At 39.7% G+C, this 18672-nt stretch overlaps 1 protein-coding gene across 2 annotated transcripts in view; it reads left to right on the forward strand.

Annotated features, from left to right (window-relative positions):
• TTLL7 (tubulin tyrosine ligase like 7) overlaps positions 1 to 18672 on the forward strand; it is a 189728-nt gene that overhangs the window by 89606 nt on the left and 81450 nt on the right. For both annotated transcript variants that reach the window (XM_069094609.1, XM_069094610.1), the window contains 4 exons: positions 279 to 437; positions 2023 to 2239; positions 7695 to 7859; positions 11437 to 11595. In XM_069094609.1, the coding sequence (XP_068950710.1) occupies positions 279 to 437; positions 2023 to 2239; positions 7695 to 7859; positions 11437 to 11595 (700 nt within the window). The remainder of the gene's footprint in view (positions 1 to 278; positions 438 to 2022; positions 2240 to 7694; positions 7860 to 11436; positions 11596 to 18672) is intronic.

An 18672-nucleotide genomic window follows, 5' to 3' on the forward strand; every position in this document is an offset into this window, starting at 1 on the left:
TCATTCTGTGCTCTTATGATCCCATGGTTCCTATTTTCATATGAAGAAGCCCAGTCTCAGAGAGGTTAAAGGACTTGTTTAGGTACACATGACTGCTAAATGTTTGAGCCTGGAAATCAATCCGGGTATCTAGAACTTTCCTTAGAATCCTCTTCACGTCACACCATGCCTCATCTGTTTTCCTTTTGTGTTAAGTGGAGCAGCACAATCCCATAGGCAGAAGATTTTTTTAAAAATTTGGAAAAAATTTTTTTTAAATGCTTTTCTTTTATTCACAGAATGATCAAGTGTAATCCTCAGGAATATACTTTTATCCCCCGAACATGGATCTTCCCATCAGAATATACCCAATTCCAGAATTATGTAAAAGAATTGAAGAAAAAGCGCAAACAGAAGACTTTTATTGTCAAACCAGCAAATGGTGCAATGGGTCATGGGTAGGTAAACTTGGGTCTTGACACTGAACTGGTGCAACTGAGATGTGTTTGGTAAAAAACAAACCTGTGAGTGTTAAATTGCAGAGTTGCAGATGAATGGGATGGGGGATATGAAGATTTAATGGGTCACATTTTCCATCACATTCCAATACTCCTTTGGTATGTCATTTAAAAAATCAAGTGGAATCCAAATGGGAGTTCTGTGCCAGAGAAAGAATAGCCTTCTGAAAAATGTTCTGTAATTAAAACAAAACAAACAAACAAAAAAACCCAAACCCCTCAGTTTCCATAATTTGATCTTTAAAGCTCTGGTTCAGAAGTATGGATTATGAAATTAGGAAGGGGTAGATTGATGATTTTTTTTAATTGAGGAAGGGGAGTGTGGTCTTGTTTGTTAGGGAGAGTTCTCTGTTTCTCAGCATCATGGGATATTAGAAGAACATGGAAAAAATGTTAAAAGTTTGTGGGACCAGAAAAGTGATTCGAAAACTCAGAATGTAGTTTAAACTTTAAATAGTCCTTTCTTATTAATTTTTTTTTTTTGCAAAGAACTTTTGGCTCATCTCTTACTTGCATAAAGCACACATACACGCAAAAGATAGACTTTTCAAATCCGAGTCTTTTTGTTTTACGTTTAATTTACGTCAATACTTCTGAAGATCTTTGATGTAATCGATGTGGTTGCCTCCTTCAGGGAGGTAGATGGTTACTTGACTCACCATTGCATATGGTTTTGCTAGTTGCGGGGTCTTCCCTGCCTCCCATTTGGTTGCCTCCTTGCTGGCCTTTGGAGGGTGTGAGCCCCTCTGCATTTAAATGCAGTGGGCCCCATCTCTTCTGCAGGGATAGTCTTGGAGCCTTCCAGATACTCAGGCCTGACCCAGCCTTCTAGGTAGAGTGATGTCACTTCCACACTGTGACGAGGCTTTGGAGTATGTAGGACTTTGAAGGAGAGTGTTGAGCTTATCAGTTCATAATGCTATAAAAGAGATAATTCATAATGTAGCCATCACATAACCTGGGGTTCATGGTTATTTCTTTGATTTTGTTTGCAAAATAATCTAAGGCTTTTAATATGAAATACTTAACTGTAGCAAATACATGTTGAGTCCATGACAGTGTCACCACTATTAATTTTAAGAAAATGGACATTTATTTGCTCAGTCAGGTTCTTAGGGATGTGCACTGTCAGTTGAAGTTTTCATTCCATTGACTGAGCAGAATTGACTCTTTGTGTTACCAGTACCAGAGGAAATATACTCAATTCAAACAAATTGAAATGCTCTGAAATGGCCTTGATTTATATGATAAGAACAAATGTGTAGATTTTAATAATGCAGAATTGCTGTCATAAACCTTTTTTTTTCTTTTTGGAGAAAAAGCAGTGATTTTCAAATCAGTTTTCATGATAGAGGGTGCCAAGAGAACCATAGAAGGGAATCATGGCAAAAGATAGCCTTTTGGTGCTGGTGGGCACGCAGTTTCTTCATAGATAAAGGAGACTTCTCCTCTTTTGAATGTGCCTGACAATTTATTTGTGCCTCATTTCATATTATCCTTTTTTTTTTTCTTCTTTCAAATCCAGGATCTCTTTGGTAAGAAATGCTGAAAAACTGCTAGCTCAGGACCACTTAATTGTCCAAGAATACATTGACAAGCCTTTCCTTATGGAAGGCTACAAGTTTGATTTACGCATTTATATTCTGATAACATCCTGTGATCCATTAAAAATATTTTTATATCATGATGGGCTTGTGAGAATGGGGACGGAGAAGTACAGTCCGCCTAATGATACAAATTTGGTAAGTGGTGCTAGGGTGAATATATATCCTTAAAAACAAAATGTCATGCCGTGTGTTCCTAAGCGGAGACGAGACAATCATTTTCCACTCTACTTAAAGCAATTTGGGTCTGAGACAAAAAGCATATATGTCAAAAAAAATATCTCAAGTGGTACTTTATCTTGTTATGATTATATATTGGAACTTTTAGTAACACTTATGCAAGTTACCAATGGTAACTTATTGTTCATCCTGGAAGCAGACGTAGTTAGCCTTTCAGTGATGCTATGGAAGAGATCCCGTGATCTTTTTCACTGTCTCTGTGACGTGGACAGAAAAAAAAAAGGATCCTTTTCCAAGATTTATTATGTGAAGATGATTAATTATAAAAATGTTTACTGTATTTGGAAGCATCCTAGGCTGGTGGATAGAAGGCTAGAGTGGGAACCAGGAAGATTTGAATTCAGAATCTCATCTTTCTCACTTCTTGGCCATATGACTCTGATCTTTTGTTGTGGTGGTGGTTGTTCAGTCATTTCCAACTCTTTATGACCCCATTTGGGGTTTTCTTGGCAAAGATACTGGAGTGGTTTGCCATTTACTAATTCAGTTCATTTTATAGATGAAGAAACTGAGGCAAAAAGGGTTAAGTGACTTGCCCAGGGTCACACAGTTAGCAAGTGTGTGAGGCTGGATTTGGATGCGGGTCTTTCTGATTCAAGGTCTGGTGCTCTCTTACCATTCCACCTAGCTTCTCATGATTGTGAGCTATGCCTACACTTTCTGAGCCTTAGTTTTTCATCTGTAAAATGGGAATAATAGGGACCTTAGGACCCACCACCAAATGGCCACTGACTGGTGATTGATGTATATCTTTGTGTTTCATGAAGCTGGTATTTCTTACCTTCATAGCCGTTTCCACTGCCTCTCACAGTACACCTAGGACTATAACATTAAATTGATAATATGGGGCTCTGCTTGTCCTTGATGATGAAGAGTTTGTCATAAAAAGACTGATATCTATTTCCCACCTTTCATTTCTTGGTTGTAGTCCTTCCAGTTTCATCTTTAGAGATACTTGGGATGGTTTTTGCTTAGTTGTGTCTCATCTTGCCAAGCTTTTGTTAAACTGGTTTTCCCTCCATTGCCCCTTTGTCTTATGATGTGAAACTGCCCATAACCTTCCACCGTCCTTTTCCATAAGATTTTACAGATGTTTATATCCTAAACCAGGATTGCCTTTTCTGCCATATCATTGTGCTTGGCAAGGAAGTTTTTTTTTTTTTTGGCAAGTCTTTTTTTTTTCTTTTCCCCAACTTGAGGCAGTTTCAGTTTTTTCAGACCTCCTCATTATGGTGATTGAGAGCAGGGATTCAGCTCTCCTGAATCCAAATCTAACACTTTCCCACTGTGCCTCACCGCCTTTCAGAGGTTGTATTGATTTTTAAAATTTTTGGTAAGTCATAACTTTATTGCCAAAGAAAACAAGCAATTATTTATTCATTCACAAAATATTTATTAACTGCCTACTGTGGGCAAGTCACCATACTAGTTTCTATAGAAGTTATGAAGATGTACTTTTTCTGCCCTTCAGGCATTTACAGTTGAACAGGGGAGTTAAGACATGTCCCTAAATAAGTAAAACAGGAATTAGAATGTTGCATTAAAAAGGCACACAAAAAGGATTAGGAGAATTCAGAGCAGGGAAAAGTCACTTTCTTTCTGGTAGGATCAGAGAAGACTTAATGGACTTAGAAGTGGAGGCTTGAAGGAAGGATACAATTTTGTGAGGCAGAGAGCACAGCATGTGCAAAGGTGCAGAGGTGGGGAAACATGGAGTAGGTTTTGAAGGCCTTTTGAAGACTGTGTTTTGCTGTGAACCTGGAAATCTTGTTTAGGTTTTTGAGCATGGGGATGAAATAATTGTAGTTTTGTGTTAGGAACATGGCTCCAGGATGAATATGTAAGATGAAGTTTATGTAGAGAGGGATTTGATGGGAAGACTAGTTAAGAGATTACTACACTAGTCCAGGAGAGAGGTTAAAAAAAAAAAGCCTTAGGCCAGGTGGTGGCTGCAGAAATGGAAGGAATGGCCTCTGGTATTACAGAGATAAATTAGCTTGCTATGTGTGGAAGGTCTAGGGTTAGAGTCAGGTGTAAGGCCTTTTGTGAGGTGGAGTATAAAGGAAGAAGAATCGGTGATAATTTCAAGGTTGGCCAATTAAGATGAAGTTGGCACATTCAGAGAAGTAGGGAACTTGTGAGGAAGATCAGGACTTTTGGAATATAATGAAGAGCTTGTGATGTCAGTGGGAAATCCAGATGGAAATGCCCGTTGGGGAATTAGAGACGTGGAGCTGGAAGTTGAGAAAGCGATCATGACTACGAATTTCTCTCTCAGCTTCGAGGGCTTGGTTGTCCTTCTGAGTCTCACATTCCTTTACCCTCTAACTCGCTGACACAGGCCCTCCTGCCCTTTCAGATCCTTCTTCGTTGTTTTTGTCTTGAAGGACTCTTTTTTTTTTTTCATTCTTTCAGTTAACGCTTCATTTTTGGTGATAACCTGGAGGGTTTACTTCCTCTCCTGGGAGGAAGAGTAGCTTGGACTTTGTCATTGCATAGCGCTTCCTTGACCCTGGAACAGTCAGCTCCCAGCAGGTTGTTGCAGGCTTTTCATGCCCTCTGTACTTGCTAGAAATGAGATCGTTTTCCTTCTCCATTGTTCTTGTTGGTTGCTCTCTTAGGTGATTTTTGTGATAAAATGCTGTGTGACTAACTGCCTGCCGGTCATTACTATTCACTTTGCTGGGTGAACTGGGGCTTCTTGGAGCCTTGGTTTGATTATCTGTAGAATGAGGGGGTTGCGTTGGGTTGTTTCTAAAGTCCCTGTTAGTGGTAGAATTGTGATTCTGTGAAAGCCTGAGGCCTAGATGTCAATCCATAGTTTGGGGGAAAACTGGAAAAGTAAATTGGAGACAATACACAGGGAGTTAAGATGAGAACTAGATAGTGCAAGATATATTTTTTTGGACACAGCCAGTGAGGGAATTGGTTTTACTCAGTTATCTGTGTTTGTTATAAGGATTTTGTTTTCCCTTTTTTCCCCCTCCCAATGGGGTGGGGGTAGGAGGGAGAGAAATTAGATTTATGCTTTATTAAAAAATACAATTTAATTTTAAAAATTATCAGGGAAACCAAGAGAGGACAGTTTCAGAACATAGCAAATGATGCTATGAAATCAAGAAGAATGAAGACTGAGGACAATGTGACTTTGTGTAGAAGGGAGGTCTTTGGTGGTCTGTGAGAGTGCTATTTTGGGATTGTGATGGGGAAGGATCAGATTTTGAGGAATTAAGAGGAGAATATGAATTTCTCGAGAGTCAGTTTCATTTTTAATTTTGTATTGCTGTCTGCATGTAGCAGCAAGCACCCCAAGCGTCCTCAAGGTTTGCAGCTACCACAGGTTCTTGGATCTGCTTTGTTAAAGGAAAACAACTCAAAATGGGTTAACAAGCTTACTTTAATCAGTCAGACATATATCATTTACCTTGTTCAGGAGAAAAGGTCAGCACCCTGAACCTCAAAGTATACAGGCATAATTATCAAGACAGAAACATCAAGTAGACAGATTTCCAAGCTGTCCAACCATTACATCCATACCCAGTCAACATCTGGGTTTCCACATTCTGGGTTTTTCAAAGCCGGGGGACTCTCAACAACAGCTTCCCAGAATTCAGATCAAATCACAGAACATTTCTCAAAGTGAGTCCCAAAACAAAGCTACACATCAGGGCTTATATAGCCTTCTCCTGGCTCAGAGAATGTAACAACCTTATTGACCCACTGGCCAATCAAAAAGTATCTACTGAAAAACCAGCCTCCCACCCCAGGCTCCAGGTGCACGTTAGCCTAGGGGCAGGGAAGATCTTTAAATCTGCATTTCCATTACACTGCATTGCCCATTGGCCCATCTAGATTGACTCTACATAATAGACATTTAAAGCCTCTTGACCTAAATTGAATTGACTAGTTATTGGAAAATTTAGGAAGTAAAGGGAAGGAAGGAGGTAAATAATATTTGTTACCTGGAAGGAAGAACAGTCAAGTGAAAGTTGTAGTATTCCTTCCCCTACCCCCAATATCAAAAGAAGACTGTGCATGATGGAAAGAAGATAGCCATCTTCAGATGACTCAGAGAGAAGGGGATAGCAAGAGAACAAGATCCCTCTGAAGGCAAGCAGGACATGTTGGCTCCATAGTGCAGGTAGGGCTCTCACTGGGGAGGAGGAATAGGGGTATATCTCTTTTTGAGACTTTTGGGGACAGATACAGAGAAAATGACCTTAGACTTTTCTGGGAGGTGCCATAGAATTCAGGGCTGAAGGGAAAGTTTGGATATGATCTAATGCAGTTTGCTGCAAGATTTCCATTAGAACTTGCTGCCTTTCTAATCAGTTGCTGGGTATGTGTCTTTGTCTCCACAATTAGATTATAAACTTCTTATGGATAAGAATGAGGGCTTAGCCTTTTTTCAATCCCATGGCACCCAGCACAGTGCCAGGCACATATACTTTCAATATATATTTTGTCCTTGAAAATTCATATCAATATTGATTGACCGTATGACAAGCTAATAGTGAGAATTTAAAATAGTTAACATAATATCCCAAGTTCCAGTTGTAAAAGTCCAAGGCTTTTAAAAATGTCTTGGTCTTTGTTTATGCTGCTTTGATGTGTGAACACTTTTGAGTGTTCCAGTGCCATCAGTACTTCATGTACCAAGCCCCGGTTACAGGTGGGATTGGCTAACCGAGCCTGATTGGACAGTGGGAGAACCCACTGTGGAGCTATGATGGCCTTCCTTTTGGCCTCTGTTTGCATGAGACCATTGCTGTAGCCCTAATTTAATTCCCATTTCTTGGAAAAGAGATCACACAAATTATACCTTTCAGAAAAGAAACCATGGTGAAAATAGAAGAGTGTGTGTATTTCAAAATGTCACACATAGCAAAAAAACAAGCAAACCCCTCCCCCCAAAAATAAAGAAAAGGAAAAAAACACCAACCCAGTAATGTCAGCAATAACAAAACCCTTAAAACATTTTCCTGGTACAGAAATATTAACTTGGGGCATTTGTACTTAGAGTTCTGTACATACGTCTCTCCTTTATAGTCAAATACATAACTCTTGGCAATACAGGTAATTGGTACCACAGTAAAGTGGCTGCTTTCTGCAGAACATTATATTAAGTCCCCGGAAGGTGAGCCCGTCATTCTACTTATCTTGTAAATTAAGTAAATAGCTACTTGTTTGCCAGCAAGCATAATGCAAAATTTGAAATGAATTCATTCCGTCTTTTTTTTTTTTAGCCTTTTTTTGGGGGGGCTTTGTTTGTTTGGTGGTTGTTTTTGCTGTAGAGCATCACGGGACAGAGTTCTGTGGATGCTGTGACCACTTTGATCTTCATGTTTTACAGAGCCAGCTCTATATGCATCTGACTAACTACTCTGTGAACAAACATAATGAGCGTTTTGAACGGGATGAGACTGAAGATAAAGGCAGCAAGCGGTCTATCAAATGGTTTACTGAATTCCTGCAGACCAACAAACACGATGTTGCCAAGTTTTGGAGTGACATTTCAGTAAGATTATGCCATTACACGATTATGGCTGTTAATTCTCTGCTTTAAAAATGATACGTCATATAAAAGCCAGGAGTCCCCTTAACGTGGTGTTTCCTCAGGCTTGATTAATCAGATCGATATCACATAGTAAGACTTGTCATTGATTGCTAAAAGCATGAGTTTAAATTCATAACTAGGGTGACTCTTAGACTAAATTAAACTTTTACTTCAAGATATTGGTTTGTGTGAGTGTATAGTATACAGATACTTAGTAGTGAAGTCATTTTAGTCAGATTGGGAAGAGAGTGGAACATGTTATAGCAGAACGGCAAACGTATATGAGACAAGGCTAATAATCATATTATTAAGCTGACTAAGGGGATTAAAACTGTCCTCAAAGTCTAGCAAGCATGCTTATTGAAGATTCACAGTGACACAGAGACTGTGTAATTTGATTTAGAAGCTCTCCTTTTGGGAGGATAGGAGGTAATAAAAATATATGTCATGGGTAATGACCATCAAAGATCAGCAAATTTGTAGATTGGGCCTGCATTGACATTTGTCTCAACCTAATGGTTTGTTAAATTGATGGCTTCCATCCTGAGTAGAGACTAAACATATCCAAACTGGATTTGAGCTTGGCAGGATGATAAATGTTTGTTTGTTGAATTGAAATAAGGTCTTTACTCTATTGTTACTGAGGCTAATTGTTGTAGTGATTTTTTAAACACCCATGATATGCTAAAAGGCTCTGATAGTCCCTAGCATGACAATGGGTAGAGGTCTGGATTTAATGTTCTAGGATATAGGCTTGAACCCTGGCTCTTCTTCTGAGTATCTCTGTAACCTCAGCCAAATTATCTGTACTTTCTGGGGCTGTTTCCTTATCTTTAAAATGAGAGATTAAGACTAGATGATCTCTAAGGCACCTTCCAAGGCTAAATCCTAGGAGGCATCATTAGATGGAGAACAGAGGTACCTGAACAGGAGTACAATTGATTTAATTTGAAAAGGGACATTTTGGACATCAGCTGATATTGATGGACAGTAATCATGACACATACAACCCAGTAGGCTTGTTGTGGCTTAATGAATAGGTGACTGGGACTAAGCGATAGTTCATCTTAATTTTCTCTAAGACTTGACAGGGGTACCTGTACTTATCAGATTAAGCTGTTTTTTTTCCCCATAGTTCTCACTTCCCAACAGACTTTGCTCTTAGGGAAATTTCCTTTTAGAGAGAGACAGTAGCTACGAGGCTGTCTCATGGAGGTATATTTGAAATGAAACTAACTGCATGAAGAAAAAAAAAGTTTGTTATGCCCTATCTAATAGCTTTGGGTGACATTTTTTCGACATAAGTTTAAGAATTTAATTGGAAGAAGGAATAGGTATAGAATTGATGACCAGTAGAATCAGCAAAAATGTCATTTACTTATTTATCTATTTTAGCCAAAAGTATAGTTCCTAATGTGAGTATTCTTTCAAAGTTATAATGTAGAGGATATTGAGGTCTAAAGACTTGGTCTGATAGACACTGATATTTTCCTAAAATTCTGAAAATATAGTAAGAAAACATATGCTGTTTACAAATCTATAGAATGCACATAGAAAATCTGAATCTTGGAAATGTTATTTCAAAGAATATCTGATTATAAATTTACTGAGTTGAACTGTTTGCATTTTCATAGTAATTGAACATTTATTTTCTGTTATGGAGATTTTACTATAAATTTTTTAAAAACAATTTTAAAGGTAAATCATAGGATGTTGTATTGAAAAAATGAGATATCATTAGGTTGGAATTGAACTTTGTTTTAAATTATCACAAAATATTACTCAGTTTGCTAAAGATTATCCTAGTGACTTATTTTGGGGAAACTCATCTTTAAAATATACTCTTCCTTTTTGGAGACCGGGAGTCATAAATAACCTTTAGTAAAAACAGGCCAATGTGACTCCTTTGACTGAAAAAAATTAATAAATCTATCTAAATTCAGGCAATTAGTAACAATGATTGTAATCATTCAAAAATGGCCTGATTGAATCCTTTTTTAAAAAAGCTACTTAACATTTAAATCTTCATGTGACAAAAGTTATGTCTCAAATTTGAAACATAATACATAAAGTCTGGATGAAAATTTCTGTCACTGTCATCAATTGTATATATTTCCAGATATCAGCAATAGCCTTGTAAATAAGGAGTAAAATGTATCAGATCACAGTAGGGTTTGTTTGTTTTTTTCCCCCTATCCTTACCTTTCATGCCCTTTCATGGATGGGCTTGCTGGGAAATTTGATTAATTTTGATTGGCAGAATACATACTAAATGACAATGAAATTGCATTTAGTGGTACATCAGTAGCTCAAAGATGGCCTAATCTATTTTAGAACCTTGAAATAAGTTTACCCATAACTCAAAAAGCTGGAAATAGGACTGTGTTGTTCCCGAGAGAGACATGGATAGCTAGTTGAATGAAATCAGTAGTCTCTTCTCCCTGTTGTGTGGTATCAATTGTTAGTCATTCCAGACCCATTGCTACAGTAATATACTGGAAGACACACAGAACCAGACTTTTTGTTTCTATTTGACATTTTCTGGTGTTACCATGTAGTCTTGTCATTTCTAACCCAATTGTCTGAAAACTCCATTGTCACATTTCTTCCAGTCATGCCTAGTTCTGTGCCGAGGGGTTGGCATCCTGCAGAGATTGGGAAGGGTTAACTTCTCATGCCTTCCTCATGTGTTCTGCTTTGGGGTGGTGTTTATGCTCCTTGGTGGGGGAAGATAGGCAAGTGTGTTCAGCTAGCTATAGAAAATAGTGAGCTCAAGGAAATAACATCCCTTTCCACAGAAAATGGAAAACAAAAACAACCTCAGTGGAGTAATTTTCCAGAAACTTGTCTATTCAGTAAAACCGATTAGTATTGTGAGAGACAGCACACAGAGAGCCAAACAGGGCAGACATCAATAATGTGACGAGACCTGATTATGATCTCTTGGTCTCACTTATTCTAGTCCTTACCCTCAAGCTCAGGGATTCTGAAGATGTATTGGTGTCCTGGCCCTCTCAGACAGTGACCTAGTGTAACCTCGGCACCCCTTCTCAGAATCGTGTCTTTAAATATAGAAAATGAAATATGTAGGATCGCAAAGGAAAATAAGACAAAACTGCATCGAAATAGTTGTTTAAATAGAAAGGAAAACAAAAGTTCCTGGACCCCAGGTCAAGAAACCCTGCTTTAGCTAGATGCTTCCTGGTGAAATTGGTCCTTTTAAAAACAGATTCTAATAATTCAGCCTAAAATTGGTTTTCTTGCGTAGAAAATCTCAAAAGCTAGCTTCTTTTTTTCGTCCTCCAAGCCCTTTCCATTTAACAGCTTTTCTCAATCTTAGTATGAATAAAGACCCTCAGGTGCCTTCCACTGGCCTTTTTGTTGTTGAATTTTTTTTTTTTAAGTCACTGGGGGAGAATGCCAGTCTGAAGCCCTGCTAGCTTGTAGCTGATGAAAACACTGTTCATTAACTCTTTACTTTTGAAATCAGATGCAACCTAATGTGCTTTTTTCATCTGTTTGGTCACTTTTTGCCCAGGAATTGGTGGTAAAAACTCTGATTGTAGCAGAACCACATGTCTTACATGCATATCGCATGTGTAGACCGGGACAACCCCCTGGAAGTGAAAGCGTCTGTTTTGAAGTCTTGGGATTTGATATTTTGTTGGACAGAAAACTGAAGCCATGGCTTTTGGAGGTAATGTATTCTTTGTGAAGAACGAGAAATGCTCAGTATACCTTGCATTTGAAAATGTCTCTCTTCATACAGCGTTAATAGCACCCTTCCACAGCTGAGTGCCTTTCCTAGTTAGACTCGGCAGACCATTTGAATTGGAAATGGCTACAGAAAGCCCTGGATGGTAGCAAGGTTTTTATCCATGAGGCAGTGGGCAAGATTTCTCCGGAGTGTGCATCAGACGAATGTCGTCCTAAGATGAAGGAGGGCTTAGAATTTCTAAGTACATCTAGAAGTCTGTCCTACTCTCTCTGCAGTACTGCATGTGTTTTTTCATTCCAGACAATGCAAAGCTAACCCACAATCAGGATAGTTTAGTATCACATGGGGAAGATTTTCATTTCACAGTGTAGGAAACAAGGATGTGGGATAGAAATGGCAGAATGAAGGAAAGAATTGAGGTAATTTATCCAGATAATTTAAATAGAAAGTTTGCTTATGAAGGAAAAAAGCAGTGTTTTTGGGAGGTTAAAGAGCTTGGAAGGAAAGGTCAGGAAGATAAATAAGACTAAGAATACTTTATATTGGTATAGGGCTTTTGAATTCAGTGTTTTTCCTTGTAAGTTTTTCTCATTTATCTGTCTTAGTCCATACAGCCCATTTTCACCAGATAATTGCTCCTTTCTACCAGACCATGCTGCCTCTAGGGTGGTAAGCCCTTGAACACCAGAATGCTTTATCAATCATTTTTATTATTTGGAGGTAGAATGGAAGAGAACTATTGAAGGGGGAGAAGAGAAGAGAAGAAAGATAATTTCAGCTTCCTTATTGGACAGCTGCCTTGGGTATCATTTTTGGGGGATATCTGATTGTCAGTATCAGAAAACAAAACTCAAAGTGAGACAGTTTTAATTTGCTTCTTGTCAGCATAAATGGGACACTGATTTATCCACACTGGTGCCTGGTTCACAGACAACCCATGACATAGGAAGCTTCCTCTGCATTTATAAATATATACACATGCAGGCATGGTTGGCTTTCCACTAACTAGTTTGTCCCCTACCCCATCCCTCTCTCACTCCTAAGCCCAGCACCCAATGCTTTCAGCTTTTCTTAGAACAAAACAACCAATAAGTCACTGTCTCAGGCTAAGTGATCTTTCTGCATTATTACCATCAAGAATATTTGCATTCTAGAAAAGAACTGTTGATGGGGAGAAAACAATGTAAAGGAACCATTCCCTGATGGTGAAATTTCAAGTTATGCTGCTAAGACAGGGGAGATGTTTTTGTTCAAATACATCTCTTGCGGTATGCCTGTAATCAATCACACTTCCTTGTAGAAGTCATCTGGGCTGGCGATAAGCCAGTAGGAAAAAAAAATGCTTCTGTCTCTAGAAGTTTGGATTTGAGTGCTGAAGTACACAGTTATGGGGCACTTGTAAGTTTACCAGTTTTTCTGACAAATTGATTGTAGCCTCACAGAATCAGTTACATCTAGGCTGTGTTACTGGACCAGAAGTCTTAAGCCTAGCTGCCTATGAATGAGAAAAAGATGGAGTTGATGCTCACCATTGACACTGAGCAAAATGAGTCTTTTTCAGTTATCTAAAGCCTTTCTGAGTGGGCTCCTGACTGATGCCAGTTATCAGTTCAGTTTAGTTCAATTCAGCCAGCACCTGTACAAACCCCTATGCCAGGCTGTGTGTAGTAGGACTGGAAAACACAAACAGAGGCAGGGAAGGAGGGGCGGCCATAATGTGAGGGCAGCAGCAGAGCATTCACATGGGAAAGACCTGTGAGAAGAGGTGGGGGTTCAGTTGTCCAGTGTCTTGGACTTTTTTTTTTCCTGTAAGTGATTGTGAGGTTTTGGAGCAGGAAAGGGAGGTGATGTAAGCAGCACTGAGAGAGCTTTATTGAGCAGTGGTATCGGGATTGATTGGCATCAGGGGAGGGGGCGGGGAACCAAAGATAAGACTTGCTAGTTTAGAAGCAGCTACTGCAGTAATCCAGCAGTTGGAGACCCACAACTGGAGATTAAGAGAGCAGTTCTCAATCACAATAACACATTCATTAGTGACTGTTTACTGAAGGCAGACAGACACCGCAAATATATTTGATCATCTCCCCAGGACAGCTGCTTTTTATTGCTTATTCAGGATTGGAAAGGAAGGGGGAAAATGCAGCACATTCCAAATAGAATAGAAATTATTTCAGTGCCTGCTGTACATATAAGGACTTGACTGAGTAGTCACTGTATTAAGAAAAATGGCCAAGGCAAAGAGGCCAAACCTGAACATTTTGGGCTTTTTTTGTTTCTGCCCTTGTTTTTCTGAAATGTCTGTTTTGCAGAAGTTTTTCTGTGCAAAAATATTATTTGATTCAATTCTTCAAGAATTTATTAAGCACCTGCTCTGTAGTAAGTGTTGATAATGCAAGGTCAAAGAAAGAAAAGAAAGAAACCAAACTAAAAATAACTCCTGGCCTCAAGGAGCTTATATTTTAGCTGAGGATTAAGAGATCTGCAAATAGATAATTCAATATAAAAACCTTATATAAAATAATAGATAATCAAATATAAGATATTTAAGCTGGATCTTAAAATATAAGATTCTTTGAGGAGGGTAGAGTGCTCACAGTTTCAAGGCTCATGTGACAGACTTCCTGCAGGAGGTGGCACCTCAGTTGAACTTCGAAGGAATCTGTGATTTCTTAGAGCTGTTGTTAAGAAAGGTGGGAAAGGGCATTCTGGGTATTTGGGGATAACTTGTGAAAGGGCATGAGTTGGGACAACAGTCAGTTGCTTTGAGTATGTGAAGGCAGATGATGTGTCATAAAATGATTTTGTTTTTATTTTTTAAATTTTCAGTTGCATATTCTCCTCTCCTTCCTTTTCCCCATTTTCCCATCCATTGAGAAGGCAAGAAATACAGTGCTCATTATACAGGTGATGTCATGCAAAACATATTTCCACATATCCATGTAGAGGGGAAAAAAGCAAGAAAAATAAAGAAGGTAAAAAAATATGCTTCAATGTGCATTTAGAGGTCAGTGCTTCTGTTCTCTCATAAAATAAGTTTAAAAAGGCAGATCAGAGCCAGATTTGGAAGGGCTTTAAATGCCAAACAGAGGAGCTCAGATTTGATCCTCAAGGCAGTGGGGAGTTGCTGCAGGCTTCAGTACAGGGGAGTAGCATGGTCAGCCCTGTGCTTTGGGAAGATTATTTGGACATTTGAAAGGAGACAGACTGGAAACCAAGAGTGCAATTAGGAAGTTATACCAGTAGACCAGACGAGAGGTCATGAGGGGTAGAGTAAAGGTGATGGTTATGTAAGTGGAAAATAGGGGAGAAATGCAAGAGATATTTTAGAGCAATTAACAAGACCTAGCAGCTGATTGGGATTTGGCAGGTGAAGAGGTGAGGATCAATCATGTAACAAGCTTTTATTGAGTGCCTAATTTGTACTAGATATGGTGCTAGACAGTGGGGTGATGGAACAATCAATATTTTAGTAGTGGGGTCTTAGGAGCTGAGATGTGAATGATGGGTGAACCATAGGCAGTAACTTGGGCTGGGTTGGGGCATAAATAGGAAGAAGGGTAAAGATTTTTTTTTCTTTTAGACTGGCAGAGATCTGGGCATGTGGGCAGGTAGTTGGGAAGGAGACAGTAGACAGAGACTGAATACAGAAGGTAGGGAATGATTTGAAATTGTAGGGGTTGGGATCTGAGGTATAAGTAGTGGGACTGGACAAGGAGAAGGACCATTTGTATGTAGCAATGGAGAAGAGAATGATCAACAGTTAACATGTAATTAGCAAATCCCTTTTTTGGTAAAGATTTAGAAATAAACCATCTTGTCACTGTCCCCCCCCATGACATTGGTGTCCCACCCCATCCCCATCTCACAGCATAAAATCCCAGCCTGCAGTTGAATGGGTGAAGGAGTGAGAACAGGAGATGCCAGAACATATTTAAACGACTTAAATGTCATGGTGTAATGGAAAGACCACTGAAGACCTGGGTTTGAGTCCTGCCTCAGCTAGTTTTTCTTACAGCCCCCAAGGCCTTGGGCAAATGACTTGGCTCCCCTTGAACTCAGATGACTTAGCTGTAGAACTGAGCAGATCAGGTGGATGGGCTCTGAGACCACTTCCAGCTCTAAACCCTTGGGTTCTTTTGTATTTTTCCATGCTGCTCTACCCAGTACAAACTATGCTTGCCATCATTCTGTGCCAGCCCCTCCTCCCCCCAGCCCGGTTTTCTATTAGCAGAAACACTTGATGTCTTAGGACTTCTAATCTACCCCCTTCTCTGGTTCCCGAAACAAGGCTCATTTTGGGTCTTGCCCTTTGTGCCACTTGTGTGGGGCCCCAGCCCCGGATGCCTGTCTAGCACGCGACAGACACCTTAAGGCTCACCCTTCAGCCTCTGCCTGACATTCTCCAGTTTCACCTTTTCCACTGAGCCCCTCCCGCGCACACCTGTCTCTGCTCTTCCCTCTCCCCTGGCTGGCTTAGCTGTCCTCTCCATCTCTGACATAGGAGAGGTGGGTGAGGGACGGAGGCCGGCTGGGGACTGGGGCCCTGATTGGGCACTGGGATTGGGGAGCTGGTTCCCAGCAAGACCCAAGGGAGAGGACTTTAGAAACCAGTTATCCAGACTGGTTTTTTAAAATGCACCCTCCCCATTGGCCTCTCCATTAGCAACATAATTGAAAGTTAACTGAACCTTTTAAAGCCTCTTTAGCATTGAAATCCTGAAAAAATATACATTAAGATTCATAGAGCTGGAGTTTAAAAGATAGGAGAGAGAGAAGTACATTCATTTTCTGTTCACTTGTTCTTTAGCCACGATTAATTATAATAACCACAAAATAGAACCATAACAGCTAATAGTTCTGGATAAATAAACATTCCTTGTATCAGTGGGAAAACTGGATGAAAATGTTTTTTTTGAGCAGGCTCATATTGCCACATACAAAGACCTTTGGCGCCACCAAGTGGAAGAAAACTGACATATTAGAGATAAATTTCTGGAAATTTCGAAGCCGAGGGGAAATTCATATTCCTTTTCATGTCTTCTCAAATCCCCCTGTCCCAAAGTGAAATATTGGGAAAGTGGAAATATACGCAATACTTTGCATTTATGAATATTTTTAGTCACTTGATTAATTTAGATATGGAAGGAGGGTGGTAATGTTGAGATATCCTTGCTCCCCAGATGATCGTATCTGATAGACTGCATTTGGCTTATTCGGATGACAATTGCAGATCTCCTTTTATTTTGTTACAAATAGCATTTCAAACTATTGGAATTTGAGGATCGTAGCACCTTTAGTTTTGCCAGTTTGGGAATCAGGGAAGGAAAATAAAATTAGAAGAGGCAAGAAATGGTTTTGAAAAACCGTTTTCTTTCCTCTGTTAGTGTCCTTTGGTGTCAGGCAAGTAGAGGAATCTGTCCTTGGGAGGGTGGGGGAAAGCCAGAGCAGGGCCTCCTGACCAGGACTCTAGGCGGCATGAAAACTCTCCTGAACCATGTCCTCTGCGCTGTGGGCTCATTTCCTGAAATCTTCCCTTGCAGAAACTTGGGCTCAGTTCTGGTGTTTTGGTTTTGATTATCTTTGTGAGCTTTTCTGCAGGTAGAAGGGTGGACAGGGACAGTCGCTAGTACCTTTCCATATGTCCATTGATTTTTGTACATGAGTCCCAGTGCCTTGGAAAGTGCAGACACTGAAGATGTGTCAGGCTTAGGGGTACAGTTGCTTTTACATGGCCATGGGGGAACCTTGAAAGAAACTAGGGGAAGTAGGAATTCTCTGGTACAGAAGGGTGTGTCACCAGCTTGCTGGAATCCTCGCTTACTGACCTGCACCAGAGCCTCCTCTAAATTGGTCATATTTTTCAATGATTGAAATGAATCAAGCCATTATTAAGCATATACTACTATACTAGGCTACTTATTTTGGGGGACAGGCAGATTTGAATTCAAAGTCAAAGGATATGGGTTCCCTTCTGACTTTTTTGCTTTCTGTGTGATTGTAGATAAATCACTTTGCATATCTGGGCCTCATTATACTCATCTGTAAAATGGGGGTGGGGTGGGGTTTTTCAGTCCTAGATCCATGGTCCTGTGTACTAGGAGAGATCTCATTATTTTCATTTGTTTTCTGTCTTAGAATCTTGGGTCCAAGAGATTTATTCTGTCTGAATTGGCTGACAGCAAAACTCTTACCATTTCTTTATTAAAGTCTTGTGTTTGGTGAATTAAATGTCTGTGTCTCCTATTCCTTCCAATCTATCACCACCTCAATTTAAAGCAGATATTAGCAAACTTTGGATGGAAGCGAAGGCTGCAGAAAGCCGTCTGCTTATAAATAGCTAATCTTATCATAAGAACTCTAGTTTGTAAGGAAGTAAAATTGCCAGCAGTTGAGTATTAAAGGGCATAGATTTTTCTGGAAATCCCTGCCAGGTTTGCTGAGAGCCTCTGGGAGGGACAGAGGAGAGAGTGCTGTCCTTCACGTTGGTCTGTAAGAATACAGACCAAGTGAATTATGGGGCTTTTAAAAATACCTCCTTGAATGTTGGGCCACAGCCGTGAATATCATAACCAACTCTTTCTCTGCATTTGCTTTGTGGAGTAGAAAAAGTGAAAACCCTAGTTAGAGTCAAGAGAAGAAAAGACTAGTGGCTATTGAGGGATTGGAATGAAATTGGCGTGCTCCTTTCTCTAGGAATAATTTTGGAAGCCAAAGTGTAACTGGGCACTGGGAGCCAGTTTTTTTCCGTCTGTGTAAGTTGATTCTCCTACTAGTATATTAACATCCAAAAGGGGATCCATATTCCCCATTCCATTCAGTCCTGATAAACTCTATTTATACAGAGCCTAAAATTATCAGAGCCCAGCCTTTACAGTTTAACTCTTAGTGGTCAGTATCTGCAGTGTCTGGGAAGAGAGCTGAGAGATTGTGAGCCTAAGGAAGGCTCGAACTTGTGGACAAAAAGCTAGGGATTTGGTGTCTGTAATACAGGGGCAGCTCTGGTGGTCAGCAGATGGAAGGGAGTGGCAAGGCTGCAGTAGGAGAGGTCACTTTTTA

The sequence above is a fragment of the Petaurus breviceps genome, unplaced genomic scaffold (genome assembly GCF_028583685.1).
Source record: "Petaurus breviceps papuanus isolate PSGF00001 unplaced genomic scaffold, PetGlider_PUasm1.0 220, whole genome shotgun sequence".
Classification (NCBI taxonomy): domain Eukaryota; kingdom Metazoa; phylum Chordata; class Mammalia; order Diprotodontia; family Petauridae; genus Petaurus; species Petaurus breviceps.